This window comes from Chanodichthys erythropterus, chromosome 5 (genome assembly GCF_024489055.1).
Source record: "Chanodichthys erythropterus isolate Z2021 chromosome 5, ASM2448905v1, whole genome shotgun sequence".
In the NCBI taxonomy this organism is placed as follows: domain Eukaryota; kingdom Metazoa; phylum Chordata; class Actinopteri; order Cypriniformes; family Xenocyprididae; genus Chanodichthys; species Chanodichthys erythropterus.
The window spans coordinates 34,754,938-34,781,195 of NC_090225.1; the positions used below are offsets into that span (position 1 = coordinate 34,754,938).

Here is a 26,258-nt window from a genome sequence, read left to right on the forward strand (position 1 = left end):
CTGGTTCCAGCATGGTGATTTAGTCCAATAGCTCATCACATACATGCTGTTTGACAGTTGTGAGTGACAGATTGATTGGCAGGTCATCAGTGGCTGAGCTCTTCAGCAGCTTTTCACAAGCCACTTATGCATATGAATGAGGGACCTCTAGAGGAAAGAGGGTGGGCTCGACTACAGCAATGAGGGAGGTAAAGGTTAGTGAGGGGGTGGCACAACCCTAATGACCCCAATTCTACCACCCTGATAAAAACCCGTATTTCTCCTGCTAAAAGGGCTTTGTGCTTTCCCTCCACTTGCCTCATGGGAACTTACTTTGAGTGTGTGCTGTAAGGAGTGGGTCGCAAGAGCCAGACATGGCAGTTGGCCATTCCCAATGAACAATGCCAGAGAATAGCTTTATTTGTCAAGGTTTCTTCAAGCCGTATATAGAGGAGCTTTTGGAAAGGCTGAAAGGCTTCAGACCACTGGCCCACTTTCACCCTCCACTGTCTCAGCTCTATTGATTAACCCACCCGCTCGGCTGAGAAACGGGGGCAGATACTGGAGTTACAGATTATGTCAATTAGCGAGAGACGGAGGTCCCCGTTTAACTCTTGCCTGTGCGGCCCTCCCAGGCTAGGGCTCTCAGGGCCCAGAGGTCAAAGTTTGCGACCCCTCTGCCAAAACACTGAGGTTTGTCGCTCCGTGTGACCTTTCGAACAACATTGACCCCTCAGGGGCCCCTGCGTTGGTTCCTCTCACAAAGCGGTGACAGAGGAGCCGATTCGCAGGGGAAATGGATTTATTTATCAGATTCTGTTGTTTTTTCCATAGTGGCATAAATCTCCCCTGTGGATGTGTTTGTTCTGGGAGGCAGTCGGTGGGACTGCAGAGGCATGATGGTCTTTACAGATGCTGCGCTCTTAAATTATGAGCTCCCGTGCTCGCAATTAATTCTGCACAGCTGATGAGAGTCGGCCGATGCTTCCCCCTTAAAATGATTTTTCAAGTCAGAAGCCATGAGCGCTTACACTGCGGAGGGTCTTGCTGTATCCTGTGGAACAGAGCTCCCATTAACACCCATGTCTCAAAGCAGAGCTGTCTCACCTCACATCCCGTTTGTCCAGGAATGCAGACATGTTCATGTCTCTATAGTGTAATTTACATTAGGAATGAGTGCAAGGTCTTGCCTTCTCAATGGTATGTATCAAGTATTCATAAATATTATATATATATATATATATATATATATATATATATATATATATATATATATATATATATATATATATATATAATTAAGCTATATAGTGTGTGATATAGTATGTGATATTTATTTTCCCATTAAGTTTCTTAAAATTAGTGTCATTACACAAATTTAGATTCAGAAGTCTAAAAGTTGGCAAGTTTGATTCATTTCTGTGAATCAGTTGAAACCGTTCAAAACTGTTTAACTCGATTTGTTTGCAAATACCTCAAAAATGTTCACTAAAGTTTCCATGTGGCATTTTCCATGTATTAAAATTTATTGTAAAAAGTAATATGCATGTATTAGTCAAGTGGCAGAGAAAAAAAAAAGTGTAATATATATATATATATATATATATATATATAAACTTTTCAGGTTGCTTGTGAGTGACGTTAGTTGTCTTCTTACAAATACAAAACTTTGTATTTTAATTCAATTTATTGTGAATCTGAAACATGTTTAAAAATATTGACTGATATTACTTCTGGTTCATTCATCACACTGTCAAGTCAAGTGCATTGCATACAATGTGAAAACCGTTACATTGCATTTATGCTGATGGAAAAAGTTTGTAGTGTTTTTTTTTTTTTTTTCTTTTTTTTTTTGGTTACACCCCAACACAGACCATAATTGCTTTGAGGGATGCTTATAGCTTTATGCAATAGATGAACCTTCTTTGAACCTCCTGTGAAGACATTTTAGCTTGGCCAGATGGTAAACTATGACTTTTTTTAGAGACAGCCAAACATGCTGTTGAAATGTTTGATGAAAACGATAGTCTGATCTCAGTGTTTCTTGAGCTTTCTTTCAGCTGAAATCTGCTGCCAGAATTCAAAAGCATCCTGTCTATAATTCCCTGTCTTACATGTAATCATCAGGCCTCATTCATGAAACACGAGCAGAACAAATTTCTGTGCAAATCATCCATAAAAACATTCTTAAATAAATTGTTGCATTCAGTTTAAAGCAACAATTTATGTAAGAACGGATTTATGAACAATTTGCACAGAAATTAGTTTTGCTCTCTTTTCATGAATGGGGCCCAATGTGTGTGTGGTGCTTATTTAAGCATATTTAATTCATGTTACTAAAAGATTTACTAAAAAACCTGATGCTGACCTGTTTTTATTTGTTTGATCTTTGTTGTTTTTCCAGAAGCAAGTCAGATGAATAGATGAATCTCATGAATCAACTGTCTTTATTGAGGGATTCTATTTTTTGTCATTTGGGTCCTAAATGTTTCATTGCAGTCTTTTCTTTTTCTTTTTTCATAATAAGGGTATGTGAGCTATGACCAGCTATTTCAGCGCAGTAGCTCAACATAAACATAAACATAAAAACATGCCTCTATCTATATTTTGCAACTCCAAAAATGTACCTTTTCGTACAATTCACTGCCATTTCCATCTGAAATTAACAATAATGGCAGTAAAACAAAAACAAAACAATGTTTCAAACCCTTTTCACCCAAATTATGATTTCGGGGGAGATTTTCGAATAATAAAGACTTATTTTAATGCGGTTCCATGCACAATACTATGTTATGACCTCAAAACATGTTTATATATAGTTCATGATCTGTGAACTAATACATATTGATGTTTACATTTCATATCCATCTCCATGTGTATGGCTTTTGACATAGTAAACTTGCTTAGCTCAGCTAGTAAAGCATTGCACTCACAATGTAGTGTGCTTGATAAGAGTCCTGTGAAACACGAGTTACAATAAAAGAGCTCAATGGCATGGTTACTTCAGCAAATGCATTTATGTTGCATGTTTGCTTTGTTCACACTATTAGTTAAGGTTTAGGGTTGGTTGTAGTGAAAGTAGTACATTATTTAAAACGCAACAGAAGATTAACTTTTTAGCACCACTCACTGGATGTTTCATTTCTGAACTGTCACGATGGGACATTTCACTTTAAATGTGATGCAATTTTTTAAATTTTTTTTCTCCCTCAGAAAATTTGCCTCAGGCAAGTGTTTCCAGTGAGCCTGTGCTGCATTTAATGCCTGGTTCCAAAATCATTGTAGATAGTTAATGATTAAAATGCAGGTTTTTGCTCTGAAGTACCCAAAAAAGTAGCACAACAGGTCCGGTGAATTCGCCCCTCCATGTCTACATAGACACTGGAGGGTCTGCTGGTCTCTCAGCCAGTTTTTAATCAACCTACTACAACACGCCTGGAAGCACAGTAGCAGCAATTGAACAACACAAAGGCGCCATTCTCTGTCCCTGCTGATGGATCCGAGATTACTGGGGTGAGATAAAACCAGAGAGAGTGAGGGGTTGGGGGCCGCTCTTGGCTGGGCACTGCATTCCCCATGATATTAACCTTTCAGGGAAATCAGTATGACACAGAAGCTGACAGAGGGTCTAAATTATCTTTTGATTGCTGGTGTGGTGGGCTGTTTATATCACCGGTCATCTGGCACAAAGCGGAGCCCTGTTCCTCCTGTCTGCGGCCGTCAGGCCTTTTTTTAATCACGGTAAGTGACCTTTGCGGTGATGCTGACAGAACGATGAGAAGGAGGGGCCAGGACTGTCCGTCTGATAAGCTTCTATGAGAAGACTCTTTCTCTTCTGGTGTCCTCTCTCTTTTTCCAGCACTGTTATCTCATGTTCATGTCTCACTGAACCTTTCCTCTCCTCCTCTCCTGTCTAATTGAGTGTCCATTACTTTCAAATTTGTACATAGTTTGTATAATCTGATTCAGTGTTATATGCAGCTGTTTTTCTGAATTTGTCCAAAAAACAAAACAAACAAAAACATTTTAGTTTGGCCTAAAATTTAAATTCTGTGATTTAAGTTTAATTGAAGATTTTCAATAGAATTAAAGTGGATAACGACTAGATCTAGATCAAGCTTCAAAATGACAATAAAATGACTTTTGTTCTTTATTTCAAGTCTTATAAAGGCATCCTATATGAGCAACAAAATTTAAGGTCGTCTTTTTTCACTGGTAATCATGATATTCAACTGAATTTTGGGAACTGCAATCAAAATGGAGACAGATGAACATGAGCTTTCAGCGTTGGGGTTTAAGCAGATTAAATAATTTGAGAAGTCCTGCATATGAGAGATCTGTCTTTTTCACTGGAAAGTCCAGTTATGACATTTTATTAAATAATACGAGGTCAAAGCATTTTTTTTTTTTTTTTTTTTTTTTTTTTTTTTTTATGAAATACATGCATAGATGAATTCTTCACAATAAGATATATTACAAGCATTTAAAATATAGATTAGGGTGAATTTTCAGTTCATGCTTCTTTTTTTGTATTATTTTGAAATGTTTTAGCAAATAAGGCCAAACCGAATATAGCCTATAATAACATCTTGTGTGAAAGTACATATTTCTATATCATCCTTGAGAACCTTTCCCTGAAATCAGAGGGAAATTATAGTTGAATAACACTGATGTAAAGCACTTAACTCTGGATGGAAGCCTAAACTTGACAAAATATAAACGTGTCCTTTAAATCTGATTGGTTGATTGGAATGTTGTTCAATTATCAACAAAGATGTTGTTCCAGAAACGTTGTACTTGGTGAAATCGGGTTCTGTGTTGGTGAACAGCCTGTAATTGGACAGCATGAATGTGTCTGTAACACTTTTTTTTTTTTTTTGAGATGGTACTGTGACACTGTAGAACATGTGAGGGAGCACAGATCAGACTGTGATGTTTGGAACTGTCTGATGTAAGCTGTGTGGAGAGTGTTTGAATGTGAGAGTTGGGGTGGCATGAGCTGACAGATCCCTAGACAATAGGCCAGTAATGAGGTTTGCTTATCAATGATGCACAATGCCAGCATCTACTGGAAGAGAGGCATTTTCTCCTTGATCTCAGATAAATTCCACTGCTTTTTTCCTATTCACTTTTACAGAGATTGGCATTGAATTGGTAATTTGCTATTTTTTTTTTTTTTTTTTTTTTTTTTTTTCTTTTCTTGTTTAAACAGGTTGGCACACAGATTTGTTCTTAAGAGAAACTTTTGGCAAGAGGAAACACAAGTACTGTAGTGTCAGTCTTGATCTGATTTTGGTGATTTGGATATCTGATAAACATTTCCTGTTTTAGACTTAGCTCATAGCATCTCCATTTGTGGTTTTGGTATGTATTTATGTTGTGCAGTGTCATTATTTTAATTGAATAGTGATTTGCCTTATAGGGTTAGTTCAGCCAAAAAGAAAAATTGTCAACATTTACTCACCCTTATGTCATTTCAAACTTGTATTTATTTATTTTGATCTTTGGAATGCAAAAGGGAATGTTTTGGGAAGCTAAAAGTGAATGTTGTACATATGCTGTCAAACTCCGAGGATTAAATGATTTTTTTTATTTTTTATTATTTGCTTAACTGCATCTTACACCAACTTACACCATCACAAAAGCTTATTAATTTCTTTTTGCTGCTTAATTGGGTTTGAACAGTTAAATACACATAGGCCTGAATATTGTGTCAAAAAACCTGTCTTTACAAGTATCCTCATAAACATATTAATTTATGTCTTAAAGCTGCAGTCCGCGATTTTTCCTCTTTGTCGCCATCTCTTGTTTGAAACCTGCAATTGCAGTCATATGCGGAACAGTTATCTGTACGTTCATTGTGCCTCGGCACAGCTCATCAGCACCAGTGTTAATTTCGTTGACGAATAATTTTCGTCAACAACATTTTTTCACGGACGAAAAAGAGACGATGACTAAATAAAAATGCATTTGAATTACTAAAACTATGATTAAAGTCTACTCTAATTTTCATCAATGAATAAAAACGAGACGAAAATGACAAATGCTCACAACTCAACCAAAATCAGAAACACGCTACTCAAAATGCAACCAAATACAGAAACGCGCTGCAAATACTCAAAACACAACCAAATACAGAAAAGTGTTGCAAATACTCAAAATGCGACAAAATACAGAAATGTGTTGCAAATAAACAAAACGCAACTAAATACAGAAAAGCGCTGCAAATACTCAAAACGCAATTAAATACAGAAACATGCTGCAAATACTCGCACATATCATCAGGATGTTAAAATAAACAAAAAACTCACCTTTCAGGTCATCAACAACACCACTGATGCGTATACATTAAACAATAAGCGGTCCGGTCTTTAATGGAAACAAATGCCGTGACGCCAAACTCCCTAGTGAAAGAAGAACGCCTTGAAGTTTACAGCTGTGACAATGAGTGCTCCATTGTTGCAGTAAACTTGCACAATGTTTTTAAATGAATAACTTAGATGTATTAATTAGATGTACATTGGGTTGTTATTGTAGGGACATTGACTATACCTTTCAGGCACCTAAACAAAACGAACTGTGATTGGTTGCGTTACATGTCAGTCAAACGTCCTCTTGGGCGGTCCTTGGCCAATGAAAACTCCAATAGAGTTCAGACCTTCTGCCATCAGTCATTTCGGTGCTGTTTTCAGCATGTTGTTGTTGTTGTTGTTGTTGTTGTTTTATTTGGTGACAAGAAGTATAAAATTTCAATGGTATCAAATTTGAATATCATAAAAACCTTATTTAAAGAAAAAAAAAACGATATTGTTATATATATATATATATATCTTTATCATGAAATAAAATTACTTATATCGTGAAATAAGATTTTGGTCACATCGCCCACCCCTTGCTGTAGTATATACACTTTAGGCATCGGAACTTCCTTTATTTTTAATCTGCTGTTCGAATGGTGTCTTAGTAAATTTACTGGCAATCAAATATTCAATATCTCTACTCTCCATAATTAAGGTAGTTGGTGCAATTTTTTATTTTTATTTATTTATTTATTCACCAATGGAGGCAAAAGTCCCCTCAGACTCTCCTTAGCACAGTTTTCCTAAAAATTGAATGACATCGGCATATTTGGTGAAGAGGTGGTTCCAACTTCAGTAATATTTTATGGTGTTACAGTGGTGAATTTACAAACAAGAAATACACATTCTGAGACATGAAATTAAATGAATAACTGGGATTTTTATTAACATTAATTTGTCCTTCGCCCATTTTCACCTCAAAATTTTGGGTAGGCTGTGCCCTCCTTGCCTCCCCGATGATCTGCCACTGGACAGAACCAAAATTGTTTTCTGAAAAAAGTTGTTTTCTGAAAAATTCTCCTTTTGTGTACCACAGAAGAAAGATATTCATAAAGGTTTGAAACGATAAGAAGGTTTTTTTGGTTGAACTATAGTTAATTCCTGAAGATAAATAACAAATCCTTGTGACAACAACATTAGATAATATCATTAAATGGTGATATCTGATTAAACAGAACTAGCACAGTTAAATTTGAACTTTTATTACAGTGAGATGTAACGTCGGAAGGCTCTTTCCATACCATGTCTGTATATTTGTAGCAATATATAATAATTTTAGTAAAAAATAATGTTGCATACTGTATAGAAAGCATGAAAAACACCTCACCAACCAAAATGATTGAATGAGTCTAGAGTCTGTCATAAGCTTGGCTGATATGATGTGTGCTCTTAGATCAGATAAATGGTCCAGACTTGCTCACAGGGCTGCGGTTGACATATTTGGGCCTCCGTCCTGACCAACACTTTTCAATCCATCAGTTTTCTTACCTCCCAAGTTTCAAGCCGGAGTCGAGTCCCATTCTGCTGCTAATGATCACGATCTTCGTAATACATAATAAAAACTTTTTTATTCCTTATCTACAAAATAAAAGATACAAATAAAAACCAGTTGGCACTATATTTGTTCTGTTTCATTTGTTTGTGGAATCTCGCCATTGAAATCAAATATGTGTTCAGTAAGTGAGTGCACTCTTTAAAGCTCTAGTTCACAATTCTCTTTTTCTCACATTGATTGAAAATGTTGCCAATGTCTTTCCAAAAAGTCTCATAGCTTGTGCTCTGAATGAGGGAACCAGGAAAGTTTCACTAAAATATGCATGAGCATCATAAGTGTGCTGATTGCTTCATAAACAATACATTTTATGTCGATACAGTTGCCAACAAAATGTAGCTGTACTTGATGATGAATTAAGTCCTAAGCAGTTTCCAAAAGCCATTTCATGAGTAATAAAATACATCTGTACTAACGGTCGGAATTAGGCATGGATACGGTCTCTGAAAGAGTTATTGGAAGTTGCAGAAAGAAGAGTCATTGGTCACTGGAAGACAGTGTGATAGGTGGGACACTGATGAGATTTCATGTATTTAATGGCAAACTTGAGTTCCTTGCTCTTTTTGTCCCACTTGTGGATGGACATGAGCAGTAACTGTTGGTCCACTTTGCGTCCCATGATGAGGAAGTTGCTCCCCAGATTGTCCAGTTGCGAGCAGGGACAGTTCGCTCCATTCTTGATGTATAGCGTGAGCTTCTTTAGGTCTTTCTTCCTCAGTATTCCCATCTTCAGAACCTTCTTCTTCTTTTGTGCTGCGATAAGCTTGCGGTCGCCTTTTTCCTTTTTCACCTCTTTAATCTTCATCTTGAGTGCTGTAGATAAAATACAGAGACTTAGAGCAGGAATTCCCAAAATTATTTTGTCGCTTGAGATTTAAAGTTCATATTTCAATAATTCATATAACTTAACACATTCGTTTATGCTTATTTTGATTTTTATTTACCCAAAAATGAAAAGTCTGTCATTAATATTTACTAGTGTCAGATTAATCAAAAACGTATACTTTTTTTTTTTTTTTTTTTTTTGCAAAACATTTACAAGTGAACTATCCCTTTAAAAACATCAAGGGAAGACCTTTGGAAAAGCTTTGGGTACTATGTGTTGTCATTTAACTTTATCCATTGGAAAAAATGGGAAATCTTCTCATGGGACCCTTGGTCACACTCCGATTCTCCCATATATTTTTGCTGTCTCAAGCAACAAGACCTTTCACAACGAGCACACAGGAAGAACCAAGGCTATCCAGAGCGCTGGAATAGTTTACACCTCCCCGGAGGAGCATCATTTAAACATGGACGGCAATAATTACTCTCACCAGGGAGAGGACGGTGAGTGGAACGGAAAGTTTTAAAGACAGATGTGAAAAGCGAACACCCCTTCGGTAGCCCATCCACATAAGCCACCAAATCTTCCTTCTTTGAAGTTTTTTTTTAAATTTTCATATTTTCTTGCTTTGTTTAGGCCTTCAGATGTCCTTTCCTGTCTTTTCTCTACTGCATCTGAATTTGCATTGTCTTAGGCTCTACAGTTGAGTATTTCATGACTATTAAACAAAGTATGCATATGTATAGCATGAATAAAGTATTATCAAGCATGCTATGAATGAAAGCTGAACTGTACTACATCTGCTGCCATTTTAGCATTGTCATGTGAGCTATAGAGTGAGTTGTGCCATTTCCCTGTTATTCACAACTCCTCTCCCATGGTCTATGGATAGTAAAGTGTCCAGTGGATGTGAACCTCAGAATCAATGCAGAAGTAGTTGGTCATCTGGGTAATTTTTTATTTATTTATTTATTTTTGCCTACTGTGTTATGAACACTGTGAATTCAGACATACTACTCATTTCACATACTGCTTTTTGAGCCCAGGTTGTGCTTTTCACTGTGTATTCAGGTTGGTGTCTAAGGCAAATTATTTAAAAAAAAAAGAAAAAAAAAAAGGTCACAACAGATGTTTAAGTAATCCATAAAGTTTCAAGAAAATTAATATTATTATTGACAAAAATGTGTCTAAAAATACTGTTGAGTCCAAATTCCAAAGGAAATGAAGACAGGACAATTTGACCCCTTGATGCATTCTTGGGGTAGTGATACAATTTTTTTTTTTTTTTTTTATTTTTCCCATCCTATGACCACAAAAATATGAAAAAATGACATTGATGAGAAAAACAGGTTTTCAATTCATGGAGTATCAAATAAATAAATGTTTTTATTTATCACAGAATGCCAGGTCAATTCGACCCCTTTATTTTATTTTATTTTTATTTTTTTGCATGTAATTTTAAATGTATATTATTATTATTATGATAAAATTCTTTAAAAATTGTATATGTAATTTTTGGTAACACTTTATTTTACAGTGTCCTTGTTACACGTTACATGTTAATTACTATAAAACCACTTAACCACACCCTAACCCTTACCCTGTATTTTTTGTTGTTGTGACTAAGCTTACCTGCCTGTTACTAACTTTATTAGGGCTGTCAAATGGTTAAAAAGTTAATCAAGTTAAATGATAAACATGATACTCAAATTAATTAAATTATTCATAATTATTCTCATATATGAATATTTGCTTCGAAAATGCCATAAAAAAGATATTTCATAGACATTGCATTGTTGTGTATTTTGGTGGTGTGTGGCTAAATTTCCCCACAAACACACAAAATCCTTCCTGAATTTGCACTGCTCTAGCACAGAAATCTCAGCTTCCATCTCCACAATTTTTGTTTGGATCAGGTCTGGTTTTTCCTTTAGAAACCATAAAGAAGCAAGCCTGCTTCAAATAAATAACACTGTGATCCACATTCCCAGGTTCTCTTGTTTCTAAGTTACATTTGAAAACATGAAAGTGGCAAGTAAAACCTGTAATTGATGCTATGAAACAGAACTTATCCAAACGTGCTGAAAGCACATTAATCAATGACAACATTTGTCCTGCATAATCAGTGTGAGCTAGGCTCCTTGTCTACTATCATAAACATTCATGCATCTCTGGAATGTATGTTTAAATAGTTTCACTGATAACCGTTTTAGTTCACTTGCATGGGGATATTTGGTGTTGGCATAAATATTAATTTCACTGGAATAATAAAATGTCAAGAAAAAAAAAATCAATTGAAAAAAATGAAAAAAAGTGTATAGTATGAGGAATCAATCTGAGAAATGGAGGGAAGGAAAGATGACAAAGAAGAAAATGTGAGTACACGCCACAATTCTAAGATGTTTTTAATTTATTGAATGTGGTTGCTAGGCCAATGGAAGGTAGTTGCAGACATTTTGTGGGTGGTTGCTTAGGTGTTTTGGTGGTTGATAGGCATTGTGGCTGCTTAGTGGTCCAAGTCAAAAGTGGCCACCGCCAAGTCACTAAACAATTTCTTGTGCCTAATTATGGTGTGGGTCCCTCATTTAATGTAAGTCTATGAGAAGTCTTGTTAGTATAGTATTGTTGCTGTGTCGGGACACTTCCAGAGCCATGGTGTTTATTTGCGCTTTTTGGGGAAATCAGCTTTCAAATGACATAGTTGTCTCTCTTTACAAAGTAAATAGATTTAAAATATTTTAAGACATTTTGCAAAACTACAAAACCATACAGTTCACATACCAAACTGTAGCTACACATGGGGTTTTTCTCTCTGATTCAGGTGATTGCTCATGATGCGTAATGCTTGTGGGGAGTGAGCACGCCTGGGCAATATCGTGGTGACAAGCCGAAACCACAAGAGCTGCTTTAAATTGCTGGCAGTAGGTCTGACAGCAGATGAAGGAAGGCACGGAGAAAAAGTGTCGCCCTGAGTATTTGCAGCATTCCTTCAATAATTCTGTAACCAAAACTTCCCTATGTCCAAAGCTATAGCCAAGCAATAGACCTGAATAAAGCTTTAGGAGGTTTTAGCAATAGAAATTATTGAAATATTCTGAATGGCAAGTAGCATCAAAACAAACAATGCATATTATTATACAATAATAACTGCATCACCTTTTTAGCCTAGACAGTGAAAACCATTAATATGGCGAACCAACATACACACTAAAGTCATTCTGGACTATATATGTACATAAATATATATATATATATATATATATAGTCCAGAATGTGTGTCTTTAACCCTGTAAAATGGTTTTTGCCAAAGCTAATGCTAAAAATTTGAAAGAAGCTTTTTTTTTAATAAACAAAAGCAAAATAAGGAAAAATACTAAAATTATGTGTTGTGTATTTGGTCTTTAGTGTGATTGAAGATTAAAGTTTGTCTATTTTTTTTCCAATGAAGATTGCCTGTACTGGACAAACCATAGTTCCCTGAAAAGGGAACAAGACACTGCGTCAATGATGCTTTGGGAATGCCTCTGTGTGATTGTGTTTGAAACACGTGTGTAAACTAGTCTAATGGCGATAGTGAACATCACGGGCGGGTGACAGCATGAACAGAAAAGCATAAAAGCATATCTGGAATCTGACATTAGCTTCAATTAACCGAAGCAATTCGATCACAGGGATGCAGGAAGTATGGTAGGGCGACGCAGTGTCTCGTTCCCTTCTCAGGGAACTATGGTTGCAGTCATAACCTGAGATGTTCCCTTTTGAGGGAACTCGCACTGCATCAGTGATGCTTTGGGAACAAAATGCCCAAACACCATGCTTACACGTGCCTGTTCATGTGAATACTGAGACACTAATGGTGCGTTCACACCGGACGCGAATGAAGCGGTAAGCGCAAGTGATTTACATGTTAAGTCAATGCAAAGACGCGCATTGACATCCTGCGGCGCGATTCGAAACAACAATGGAGGACAAAATCATTGTCGCTGTACATCTACATACATTTATAGAAACAGAAATAAAAAGGATTGTGTTTGAAAGAAAGTGAGTGAGGAGGTCGGACAATCTGATAAGTTGTAAAAAACGGTCTTTAATCAATTTGAGCTACATATATATACATATTAAGACTACAAGCCAACGACGACCAATTGAGCTTATTCACTGTAAATTACAAGTTGTGTTTATTCAGAGGAAGTGTGCAGAAAGCAGTGGGAGAGTCCGGGACACATAAAGGAGCGGGAGAGCCCCTCTCATGACGCGAATTCGCGTCTGTTGTGAAGGGATTTTCACGCGCGAATGAAGCGAGAAACTCAAAATGCTCAATCATCCAACTACGCGTGAATAGCGCGATTTATTCACGCAAGTCGCGTCTGGTGTGAACGCAGCATAAGTCATCAGCACCTGTGAACCTGGTGCAACACGCAGGTCCAGATTGTAGAACTTTGCGAATGTAAGTGGAGAGGACCTGCCCACTGCATCACAAATATTTTGCAGGGATACACCCGAAATCAAGGCCTTGGCCAGTCAGAGGATTTAAAATCAAGAGAAATAGCCTCGACTATCAAGGTTCAGCTTTTCCTGGTCCTAATTTCTGAAAAGAGGAGGGCAGAAGGCCTGCAAAATGATAGGCCGTTGTATATTGGTCGGCACTTTAGGGACATAGCCTGGCTTTGGGTGAAGGAATGCCTTGACCATCCCCAGGCGAACTCAAGGTACGTGGGGGATACCAACAGGGCCTGAAGATCTCCTACTCCTTTTTTTAGAGAAGAAATGGCTAGAAAGAATGCAGTCTTTAAGGTCAGAACATTTTCTGGAACCGTCTCCAGGGTCTCAAAGGGAGCCGCAGATGAACCTTTGAGCACAACAGCCTCATCCCAGGCTGGAGCCCTGGTACAAATTGTAGGCCTCAGCCTCAAAGTGCCACAAAAGAAATTAGTGACTAGTGGGTTCCTCCCCATTGAAACACTACCCAAGTGGACATGGTAGGCAGCTATGCCCACCAGGTACACCTTTAGTGTGGATGGGGGGAGCCCTGCAACCAGACAGTTAACTGGATCCCACTGACGCATTCTGCACCAAAAAGCAAATACATTCCACTTTAGGGCATAAAGTTTCATTGTGGACATAACTCTGGATTGAAGCATGGTCTCTTCAACCTCAGTTGAGAGACCTGAGTCTATGAGTTGGGCCCCCTCAGAGGCCAAACCCACAGGTTCCATATCTCTGGGCGGGAAGAAGGATCATGCCTCCCACCTGAGACAAAAGGTCCCTCCTGACGGGAATCTCCAAGGGAGAGCCATCGAGGAGGGATACTATGTCAGAGAACCAAAATCGGCTCAGCCAGTACAACACTACGAGAAGTAGACTTATTCCGTCCTGGCAAACCTTCTCCATAACTCCTGGGAGCAGAGCAATTGGGGGAAAAGCATACCGACATAGCCACGGCCATGTGTGTGAGGGAGAACCAAAATGACAGATAGCTCGCAAGCGCCTTTCCCACCTTTCGCATCGCCCCATAGCCACATTCTTTCAACCCCTTGATGTTAGAACAGACATGGACATTGGGGCTGAATAATCATGAAGAATATGGCTTTTTCCACGACCTTGATATTTCTTTGTGGCCCCATGGTATAGATTTAGGAGACAAAAAGTGCTCATTCAGCTTGCTTTTAGGATGAGCGCTCTGTTTCTCAGCTGGCCAATTGCTATTTAATTTAAGCACAGCACGAGTAACCACCTCCGCCAGCTCCTCATATGCTGGAGATAGAAGTGGCAAATCTTCTATCTCACCAGCCTCGATGTTAATACATCCACAACCTCAGAGCTGGATAGCTGAAGCACCAGGCTCTCTCCCTGGGTAGAAGAAACCACAGTACAGGTTTCCAATCCCAGTGAGAGAGCGCTGGATCCTGTGGGTAATGGCAGAGAAAAGACTGGGCCTGTCTTTATCCCCTTCTTGAGATCAATTTACGAACCCCACGATATAAGCTTCCATGCTGCCTCAGCAGCAGCGGGGCCAGAACCACAGAGAACGCAAGCCTGATCACTCTCCTCAAAGAAAGGTGGGAGAGGAGCGTGCGAAGCGGCAGCCTCTCACAATACTCGTAGTCAGCCTCCTCAAAGGCTGACAGAGCATGCTCTGCTCCCAAACACGTATCACACAAATCATGTGTATCCCCACCTATAAGAAAACAAGGGCAGGGAGGAGCACACAATTTGAATGCCTGCTTATTCGCCATTTGAAATACTGTGATTTTGACTGCACTATATAGGGACAGACAATAATAAAGAGGACAAACAGTATGAACACAGAACGCTTGCTGAGGCACAGAAATTAACACCAGCCATTCTGGATGTGCTTTTATGCTTTCCTGGTCATGTTGTCACTTGCACGTGATTTTCACTCTCACCATTGGAGTAGTTGACACACGTGCTTCAGACATGATCATGCAGAGGCGTTCCCAAAGCAACATTGATGCAGTGCAAGTTCCCTCAAAAGGGAAACTCAAGTGACTTTGCATGAACAGTGGATGTGATTGGATAACACGAATGCGAATCAGTTTCATCGCACATCATTTCAAATGTTGGTTTGATCATCCTAAAACACCTCAGCCAAAGTCTGTCATCAAAATTATTTGGTTTAATTTTCTCCCGAAAGATCATAAGATTGCATTTCCAAACACCAGGCAACCGAATGCATGATTCGGTTTCCATATTTCTTCCCCGATTTACAGATAATTTTTGTGCCAATTTCCCAGGAAGTGACAATTTTGTTATCTTAAACATATGGCATGGAAACGATTCTTTATTCACAAATGTGTGTGTGTCTGTGTGTATATATATATATATATATATATATATATATATATATATATATATATATATATATATATATATATATATATATATATATATATATATATATATATATATATACATACATATTTGTATTTTACTGTAGTCACTGAAAATACAAAATGGTTAATTATTATTATTTGTTTATTTTTGAGCTCTAGATTTGAGCACCTGAGAACTTTTCTTTGAGTTAAAATGCTCTCACTCAAAAAGGACAATGACAAATCAGATATAAACAAAATAAAGCCTTATAAAATCTCAAAACCAAACTTGAAAACAATGAATTTCCTTAGCGCTACATAAAATATTATAAAATCAACTGGATTCAGAGCCAGTGAATACACTCTAATGGAGAGGTTTCTCAGCAGCGGTCTTCACATTCAAAAACCTTAAATCATTTGATAAGTGTGCTGCTGTCCAGTATGTGTTGATTGCACACTGAGTACAGTTAAACTGTTGAAACTGGCCTCAACATCCAAGTAAGACTAATAGAGCACGCTATTAAACTCACTATCATAATAAACTGTACAGCACTAGTTAACCAACAACAAGTCATGTGATCAGGTACCAGTGAAATGGAGATCAGGGGAAGAAATGAGTCAAGCAGTAATATCCTGTCATGCATTATGCTTTCAGTATGTGGAGTATTAGATCTCAAGAGCAGGAACTAGTGGATTTTTTTTTCTTTGTGATGTCTGCACTTCTCTTTCTGACTTTAATGTGTAAAATATAGAACATAGAACACTCATGCTACTACTAACAATATTTTCTAATAGTTATCAACTAAAATACGTACAAATCCAAGAGAAACAGGCCTCACAGCCAAAGATAAGTCAGGCGTATGTGTGACTCTACTGTGCTATAATCCTCTGCTCTCTATAGGGAAGGCTTTTCAAATGACTTTTAACCTTGAAACTCTTTTATTCAATGCCAGAGACTCATTCTAGAGAATTTACCTTTGACAGATCAATGGATCTCCAGTCAGAATACATCACCTTAAACGAACCATAAAGAATCTAAAACTGTTACGACAGAAATCCTCCAGCACCATTGAAAACTGGACGTCAGTTCTGTATGAACTCGTGTCCCATGCATTGAAAACAGGTTTGTGATGTTTGTGATGCATATTATTTATGTGGAATTTGATATCTTTCAAACTGTATTCAACTTCTCTACTTTGAAAATATGTTTTAATGCATTTTAACTTAAAGCAAGATGGTATGTTTAACATAAGTAAAGTCAACTTTTTGTATGGTGTAACATATGCACAGTAATGTTAATGCAATGCATAGCAGAGCAACCTCATATTGTATCTGTTTTTCCTCATTTCCACATTTATTATGTTCACACTAAATATTAAAGTGGCCACTGTCCCATACAAGCAAACCGCAGCCTTTCTCATCATTTTTTTCATTACATGTTTCTACCATTATGAAGAGATCACAGTTAAGTTGTCAAATTTGATGTCTCAATAAAAGTTAATATCTTACCAAAATCACTGGCGCAGTAGTGCTCCATTATGGTGTCTGCTTTCAACTCGTTGTCACAGGGTGGACACACTTTTGAAACTACAGGGTAAAGAAAAGAAAAGATTGTTAAAAATTAGTGTCTCATAAAGAACTATCAAATAGAAAATTTAGCCATAACAGTAAGTATACTGATTTTGGTGTTTAAAGTAAACTGTAAAATATTTTTAGGTAATCTAATAACAATGTATGCTTCAGATGTAACTGGATAGAAAATAAGTGGTTTTATTCTAGTCAGAAATATCATTTATATGTGTCTGCCATTGGTCTAACAAACAGATAGTCCCGCCCCAAACTTGGCCTTTGGTTGAGATTTTATTGGTGTTCATTGATGAGATAAACTGTTATGTGAGGTCAGTAGCAATGATACAGTAAGTTCAGTGAAAGATTCAGTTCAGCCTATCGTTGGTTAATCACAGGAGACTCAAACAAACAAATAAAAGGTGGAATGTTTCTAAAATGATTGGTTTCCAAAAAAAGAAACTCCCATGTGATTGTTTATCTAACAGCTCTAATAGGTTGTTTGGTTTAGTGCAGCGAGTAGAACTCAATGCAGTGCTGGACTCATGCAGGGGCAGTAGGCCAGTGCTAATGGAGCTTAATCCGCAGTGTTTGAAGCCATGAGAGGGAGAGGTTTGGCAGCTGCTAGTTTTATTTCCTCACAGAGGAAGGGAAGTTATAAAACAAGATTAAGACTTTCAGTGGTTCATCACTGTGAAATCACATCCCCACAAATATGTAGTGTGTACAGTATGTCCTGCATATACCTGGACAATAGTCTGAGAAAAAATATTTTGGGCCTCTCCAAAACAGGATGTGTCTGAATGTCATAGAAACCGCAATATTTTACAGTCATTGCAGATGTACGAAGACAAATACAGGGGTAAGCTTTTAATAGGACACTGTGAAAACATTCTTCTCAGCAGTTTGACAGTGAAAATGTTCACTGGAACGTGCAAACAGCTGTACATGACCTTCTTGGAGCTGATAGTTATTTGCTGATCTTATTTTTAACTGTAGAGATACAGATGTTTATTGTGCCACCTACTGGGGCACTGGGTTTCTGTTCAGTGGGCTTTTATATTACTGTATGACATATACTGTACACATGCTCATTATGGGCAAATTTTACATTATCGGTACCACAAAAAAAAAGAAAAAAAAAAGAAATCATTATACTAATCTGTATTTTGTATTGTTTTTCAGTGATGTTTAAACATTCATAAAACAAGATTTATTTACTTGAAGCAAATTTGTAAAAGAAAATAAGACAGCAATTAAGTATATTCCATTGGCATTTTTTTTTCTTCTTGTTTTATGCACAGCCCTCTCTAAATTGGCGTAACAATCAACTAATGGCCAATATTTTTCTTATATTATGACAATTATTGTTAATTTTAAACTTAGTTAACTTAGTACACTGTGGAAAAACAAAAACAAAACCTTGCATTTTTTTTGCATAAGAAAATTGTTTTGTTTGTGCTTTGGCTCTGCTTGACTGTGCGGATGAAATGGTTATTTTACTGCTCACTACTGGGCTTAAGAGATATAACCAGTTTAGATGGAAAGGATCTCAAGCTGACTAGTTGAAGACATTGTTGTAGCTTAAACCTAAAAATAAAGTAATAAAAACACTGTCTCTGTGTCACTTCCACAGCATTTCAAATCCCTCAGTTCTTACCATCTCTGAAAAGCCAAACCAATGCTGAACCACTGTAGTCACATGGACTATTTTAATGATGTCTTTACTGCCTTTCTGGGCCTTGAAAGTGGTACTAACTTTGCAGTCAGAAAGGTCTTGGTTTTCATCCAAAATATCTTAATTTGTGTTCCAAAGATGAACGAAGGTCTTACGGGTGGGGAATGACATGAGGGTGAGTAATTAATGACTGAATTTTCATTTTTGGGTGAACTAACCCTTTGACATAGTGAATCAGGGTAAGACAAAAACACGTTTTGGAAGAAGGATTGCTGATGTATTGACTCATTATTTAAATTTTGTTAATTATGATCCAAAAAAGTTGCATAGTGTACATTAAAAACTATTTTACACCATTTTGCTTTGGGAGTAAATGTTTTAACAGATGTTCTTTTTTCTTTTCTTTTATTGAAAGAACTAAATGCTTTTATTCAACAAGAATGTGTTATATTGATCAGAAGTGACATTAAAGACCTTTACATTGTTTAAAAAAGACTATTTCAAATAAATGCTGTTCTTTTAAACTTTATATGCATCAAAGAATGCTGAAAAATGTATCACGGTTTCCACAAAACAAAATAAATAAATAAATACAATTAGCATATTAGAAATATTTCTGAAGGATCATGTGACACTGATGACTTGAGTAATTTGGAGTTTTATTAAATTATAAAAATATTTCACAAAATGACTGTATTACTGTTTTTTGTTGTTGTTTGTTTGTTTGTTTGTTTGTTTGTTTGTTTGTTTGTTTGTTTGTTTGTTTTTATGTAGCCTTGGTGAGCATGAACGACTTCTTTCAGAATCATTAAAAAATATTAGAGTCCAAAAGACCCCAAACTTTGGAAAAAGTAGATATACAAAATATGTTTTATTATTGTTATTATTATTATTTTTATTACATTTTTGATATAAGTATCAGGTGTATTTTCCATTTATGAAAGCTTCCGGGCTTCTATCATATCATCGATCTGCTTAACCGAGTAATTAGGAAGAATGCCGGATGTGGCTTGTGAAAATTTGGAAAGTCATTCATTTGTACAGCAAAAAAAAAAAAAAAAACCCTCTGTCCAGCCCCTGTGGTGTGGTTCTGACAAAACAAACTGTGACCAGATTGACTAAAGCTTGAAGTTCTCCACTGAAATCCACCATACAATGATGAGTGTTATATCTGATCTCTGAGGTGACGAATATGATTTTGTCATTTATGCAGCACAGGTCCTCCCTTGAGCTCACAAAACAAAAGCATCTGGTAACAAGAACTTACATGGCTCGTCTCCAGACTCCCCCTTCCAGGTTAAAAACCAAGGGTCAGAGTTTATCACCCCAGCCTCGAGCACAGACATAGCAGTAGATAATGAGGAGAGGGGTCAAAGTTCACCAGGCTTCAGTGCACAGGTCGTGGGGAGTTGAACCCCTCTGTACATTTCAACCATCAGTTGGTCCCTGAGCAGAAATTCCCATACAGTCAGCATTCAGCGGGTCAAAGACGTGACATGTACGGTGACTTGCACACACCGAGCGTGTTGTGGAGGAAACTTTTGTTTCGTACTCGCAGGCCGTCGTGAGCTGCATTCTTGAAGCTGAAATGTCTTATTTGCACAGCAGAGCGATTTATTCTGTTTTGCAGGGTGGCTTGCTGGCAGGATGCCTGGTAGAAACGGAGCCAAAGCATGTGTCAGGAGACTGAGCGAGGGTAATTCTGCAAACCGAGTTTCTGCAAGAAGTGCCAATTCAGAGATTGAGTGATATCAGAGCAATACTGGCTTTTTTTGTAATCTATTCCCTGAATTTCCTGTTGAATACTCTCTTATGTTCAGTGAAATGTGTAAGGACTCAACAGAACTGCTTCTGAAATAAATCTTTTTGAATCAGCAAGAACGCTTTATTCCTAAAGCAGTTTCTACACTCTAAAACCTGTTTTGTCAGGTAACCTAAAAATGTGGTTCATGTGGTAACATCAATTGTTGTTTTTATTCAAGTTTATAGACCAATCAATTGTTATTGGTTGTAGGGTCAGGTTGTCTGTCAGATTTTCGATAGTAGTCACATATTAAGGGGCTAGTCACACGAGGAAGTTGTCACAAAGCCTTTATCTCAAACCACACATTCAGGCAAGAGTCAATGATTTAATGAAAGTATATTTTGAAATTGGAAAGCCTGAACTGTGTTTTCGCAACAAGGGTATTTTTCATAAATAATTGCCCAAAACGATGATTTACACTACCTTTTTGATTGAAAACCATAATATTGGTGACATGTTTTGTTGTGACAAGACACTCCATATAGTGTGACAACATGCCCCGCTACGCTGTCACAAAAGGTAAACATATTAATTGAATTGAATTCCACCCACACACACACACACACACACGCAATAATGCTGAAAATGTCCAATAGTTGTTTTTTTTTTTTGTAGCCATTTAACATATGTACCTATACAAAAATTACCTTTTAAAAATATACCAACATTGAGAAAGTTTTACAGGAAATAAAACTTTCCCTATTATTCATTTAAAGTACTTGAATAAAATATCAAACATTTAGAAAGACTAGAAAACCGTAAGCAATGAAATCTGAAAGACTTTCTCACAGTTTGTCATCCTGGATATAAGAGTAAGTCCTCACAGTTTCCTCAGAGAGACTACAGGTATTTCTGTGCCCGAGTGATTTCTGCATCGCTGACTTTCTGTATCACAGTTTATGGGGAAAATGTTCTGTTTAAACTATGCACAGGTCATAATTTTATGGCTCATTTGGACCCTTGAAGTTATGAGTAGCAACACTTCGGACATAAAACATTAATCAGGATGAAAAACTGCTGTGATTTATGTCTGTTTAAATGTGCAGTGAGCGGAGAGAGAGACAGGTTTACATGTCTCCCCGAGCCGCCCCTCAGGCAGCAGCGCCTCTGCGTTAACCAGAACCCCAATGACATACACATTCACTCTTATCTTGTTTTATCTTGTACATTTCTATGTTTAGCCTAATTAATTGTCTTGGTTCTGTTCTTATAATAAAATGTGACACTAAAAATCCAGAGCAGCAAAACTCATGATTTTCAAACAGGTTTCACAGACACTTCTCCCGTCTGCCATTGGTCAGCTAACAAATAGCCCCGCCTAAAACTGCTAAACCAATGCAGTTGGGTGAACATGATTTCATCAAGTAGCACATGTTCTTGGAACAAGATCCTTGTTGATCCTGGAACAACATTTCAATCAACCAATCAGATTAGAGTGATAGGTTTACAGTTAATGTCAAGTTCAGTCTTACAACAAGGTTTAGGGACTTCTACATTTATATTCACCAATCATTTCCCTCTGATTTTAGGGATAAGTTGAGGTTTTTGATGAAAACACTTCAATGGCCTCCAGACGGCTGAAGTTCAAAATTACAGTTTCAGTGCAGCTTCAAAGGGCTTTAAACGATACCAAACGAGGAATAAGGGTCTTATCTAGCGAAATGATTGGGCATTTTTGGAAAAAAATACAACTGTATATTCTTTATAAACACAAAATATCGCCTTTACTTCCGTTTTCTGCATTCTTCAAAGCGCTTACGCCATATGTCCTTCGCCTTCCCTATTCCACTTACAGAAAAAAACGAAACTGGTGCCGTGTTTGTTCCATAACTAGAATAGGGAAGGCGTAGGACATACAGCGTAAGCGCTTTGAAGAATGCAGAAAAAGGAAATACGTTGAAGGCGAAATTTTGTGTTTATAAAGCATATACAGTTGCATTTTTTTCTAAAATGACCGATCGTTAGACCCTAGATAAGACCCTTATTCCGTTTAAAGCCCTTTTAAGCTGCACTGAAACTGTAATTTTGACCTTCAGCCGTCTGGAGGCCATTGAAGTCCACTATAAGGAGAAAAATCCTGGAATGTTTTCATCAAAAACCTTAATTTCTTTTCGACTGATGAAAGAAAGAAATGAACATCTTTGATGACATGAGGGTGAGTAAATTATCAGGAAAAGTTTATTTAAAAGTGGACATCCTTTAAGGGTAGGATTAGGTTTATGGGTAGGGATAAGGTTAGGACTATGTATTTAGACAGAAATGTTGAACCAAGAACATGTCTTACTTGGCAAAATCACCATGTAGTTGTCTCTGCATATTAAAATGGGATGTGAGAAAATATTTTAACATTCAAAGTGACGTGCTTCAGGTTTAAATTCAGAAGAACCTTATAATCACAGTGAATATGTCATAAAATAGGATGTATGCTGGATTTTTCTGAGGAGCCAATAAAATGTTTTTTGTTTTGGCTATTTGTCTGTTTAGAACTTCTGTTTAGTCTTCGGTTTGTAGAATGAACAATATTGTTTAAAGAGGCTTTTTGTTGCACTGTCCAATGTGATTTACTGGAATGTATCTCCAGAAACAGCCCGTGAAACATGTCTGTGGCTCTGGCTGTGAACGGGCCCCATCCCAGGATTTTACCTCAAACCACAGGGGAAAAAACAGCTCTTCATGTCCCTGGTCCGCCGTTCGAGTGTGCCTGAGCTGACGGCTGCAGGCCGGAGCGACTGGCCGTGTCAAACGAGGGTTTGTGCTGTCATGTTATCTCTAGAGTCCTGTTTCACGTCGATGTGCACGCTCACCAAAACACACATCGCTGTAAACGCTTGGCTGTGAGCTACTTTCCCATTCAGCTGTGATGCAGAAAGAATTTTACTTAGTTCTGCTAGTTTTCAAACTCTCAGTATCATGTAATTTCAGAACAGTTATGGTTGTAATTGATATTGTCTTGAAGGTCCCACTCTTTCTCTGCTTGCTCTTGAGTTTGCTGCAATTTTAAGGAGCTTATTTTTCTAACAGAAGCCAAGCTACTTAACTCTGAAGTATGAAAACAGTATTGTGGAGTCACATTTTTTCAAAAGCCTTTGAGAACATTGTAATCCATCAAATCTTAGCAGTGAAAAGAGAAGCTGTGTGCATGTTTACCCACATGTTTACTTGGCTATCTAAATGTAGACATACTGTAGGCTTTATATATATATATATATATATATATATATATATATATATATATATATATATATATATATATATATATATATATATATATATAAACCAAACATTTTATCTTACCCCTATTAGAAAATATTTGTCATTTTTAGAATGAAAAAAAAAAAAAAAAAATCCCCATTATGTTTGAATCAGTTTTACATTTCAGGATGTCCCCAGATGTTCCCAAAAATAGGATAAGTAAACATATTTTATATTCTACACAACTTTTCTGAATGAAAATTATCATTAGATAACATTTGGTAGTCCTACTGTTATGTTAGTTTGTATTTATATATTTTTAAATAAAAGGAAAGCTGTATTGTACAGAAAATGTGGTTCATTTTGAACGCAGCATACATTACGATGCATATTTCTCATTGTTTTGTATAGGGATGTGTCATTTGGGCATCACTTGTTGCATTCATTTTTGCAATAATCTTTACAAATGGTTAAGAAAATGGACGCATTTTACAAACTGACAAAGAATAAGATTTGTTTTAATTTCTTTTTAATATTTTTTATTTTTTCTTTGGCACCACATGCTTTTTTTCTTTCTTTTTTATTCTTTTGATAGTCTATTGTCCTGGTTATGCGGTGTAACACCGTCCTCAAACTAAGCATTAACTACACTTCCATTTTGCTTCTCTTGTCCTTGCTGTTTCCATTACAATAGTCTTTCTCATTTCAGTTAGACAAAGTAATGTACAACTTTTCTGACTAATTAGTGATCCAAAGGGTTTGGTTGCCTGGCTAATTGGAAACCTAAATGCACGATTAAACAAAGAGAGAGAGGCAGGGCACAGCAGGAACGCTCCTCTCCACATTCCACATGAGATGTTTGCTTTAGATAGTGAAAAGTTTTTGTCCTTCCAAGAGCTTTTCTTAATTTTACTTTCTCTAGAGCTCTAGGCTAATCAAAGCAAGAGAAAACTGACCAGTGGGCCTTATTGTATAGATCTTTGGAGACTTGATGATTATAATTTTTGTACTTTTTAAACAAAAAAGGGGAGGTTTTAAAATCAGCAAGTACTGATGCTTATAATTGATCATGAACATGTTTAAGAAACAATACTTAAATATGAAAATAAAAACTTTTATAATAAAAAACAAAATAAAAAAACAGATGTTTCTATGTTTTTTATGCATCTCTTGTGTATTTATTTATTTATGCTATGTTAAAATTAGATTTTTGGTTTACAGGTATAAAATTGTCACATCTGTGTTGCATTCATTTCCTGTGTACATTAATTTTTGATTTTTATTGAATTAATCAATAACTGTCATATTAACATATTAAACCACAGTGTTCTTGCAGGTCCTACCTGGAGTCTGAGTGGCGTGACCCGCAGAGAACTGCATGGGAATGCACAGATCGTTGTCGATGGGGAACTTATCGCACTGTAGCATCTCTGGCCAGGGAAAGCCATAGGTCTCCATGACCGGTGCGCAGCTGTCCCGCACCGCCTCGCACAGAGACCGGCAGGGGTAGATGGGCCGGTCCAGGCACACTGGAGCGAAAAGGGAGCAGAGGAACACCTGCGTGTCAGCGTGGCATCGCTTTGCCAGGAGTGGCACCCAGCTGCCAGCCTGCTGCTTGACCTCAGGCATGGTCTCGTGGTCCAGTAGGTTTGGCAGGCGCATCTTTTTGTAGCCCACGTTGTAGCAGAGCCGCAGGTCGGTTGGGATATCCACACACTGTGGCTGCTTGGCATAGAAGCGGCCATTGTGGAAATTGTCAGATTGCCAGCTATAGTAGTCGTACTCCTCTGCTGAAGCAGCTGAGGTGAGCAGAACCAACACCAGTGTCACAGCCTGGGTCAGAGACACCTGCCTCGTCTGCTCTGCCATCCTCCTAAAGTTCTGTTGTGATTCAGAAGGGGAATGGGGGGAAGTGGTTCAAAAAGAAGAATTTTAATCCTTTTTGTTGTGTTTGAGAATAAAAAAAAAGACTAAAAGTGCTGGATTTTCCCTCCTTCTTGTTTCTGGTTGTCCTGCAGTTTAATAGAAACTCCTGGTAGCAGGCAGTAGTGGCAGATCTCAGAGCTGAGCTCTTTTCTAGCTTGACTCAAGTGCACCTAGTGTATAAAAAGACAGTGGACTCAGGGCCCTATGAGCTGACAACCCCTGAGTAAGCTTGCCCACCCACCTCCCACTGGTTTCCCCTGTCCACCATAAGCCCCACCCCCCTCCCAGCTACAGCCAACTGCTGTGTAGTGGGCGGCACCCCTGCAGCCCACCCCCCTTGCAGACACTTCTACAGGCAGACCACGCGCTGTCCAGCAGCACAATGCATGTGTGGAGTGTGCTGGACTTATGCATTTCTTTTTAGCTCTGAGGACACACAGATTTTCCACACATATCATCAGCCCTGGCCTTTCACATTCTACTTTATTAGGAAATAATAAGAAGGCAGAAAAAAAGATTCATCTACAGGTGGTCAGGGCATTT

The 26,258-nt window shown here is 37.5% G+C and overlaps 1 protein-coding gene across 1 annotated transcript; it reads right to left on the reverse strand.

Moving 5' to 3' along the window:
* Positions 1–7,288: 7,288 nt before the first annotated feature.
* sfrp5 (secreted frizzled-related protein 5) lies at positions 7,289–25,919 on the reverse strand. Its single transcript, XM_067385525.1, has 3 exons — positions 25,133–25,919; positions 17,059–17,136; positions 7,289–8,703 (listed from the first exon to the last, which is right to left on the reverse strand). The coding sequence occupies exons 1-3, from the start codon at positions 25,656–25,658 to the stop codon at positions 8,375–8,377; spliced, it is 933 nt and encodes a 310-aa protein (XP_067241626.1). The 5' UTR covers positions 25,659–25,919; the 3' UTR covers positions 7,289–8,374.
* Positions 25,920–26,258: the final 339 nt, after the last annotated feature.

What these genes read in the sequence shown, in the direction of transcription:
- sfrp5 (XM_067385525.1), bottom strand. Translation starts at nt 25,658, where the DNA reads ATGGCAGAGCAGACGAGGCAGGTGTCTCTGACCCAGGCTGTGACACTG. An exon ending in TCACGCCACTCAGACTCCAG is followed by an intron (nt 17,137 to 25,132) that starts GTAGGACCTGCA and finishes TTTACCCTGTAG; the next exon opens with TTTCAAAAGTGTGTCCACCC. An exon ending in CTACTGCGCCAGTGATTTTG is followed by an intron (nt 8,704 to 17,058) that starts GTAAGATATTAA and finishes TTTTATCTACAG; the next exon opens with CACTCAAGATGAAGATTAAA.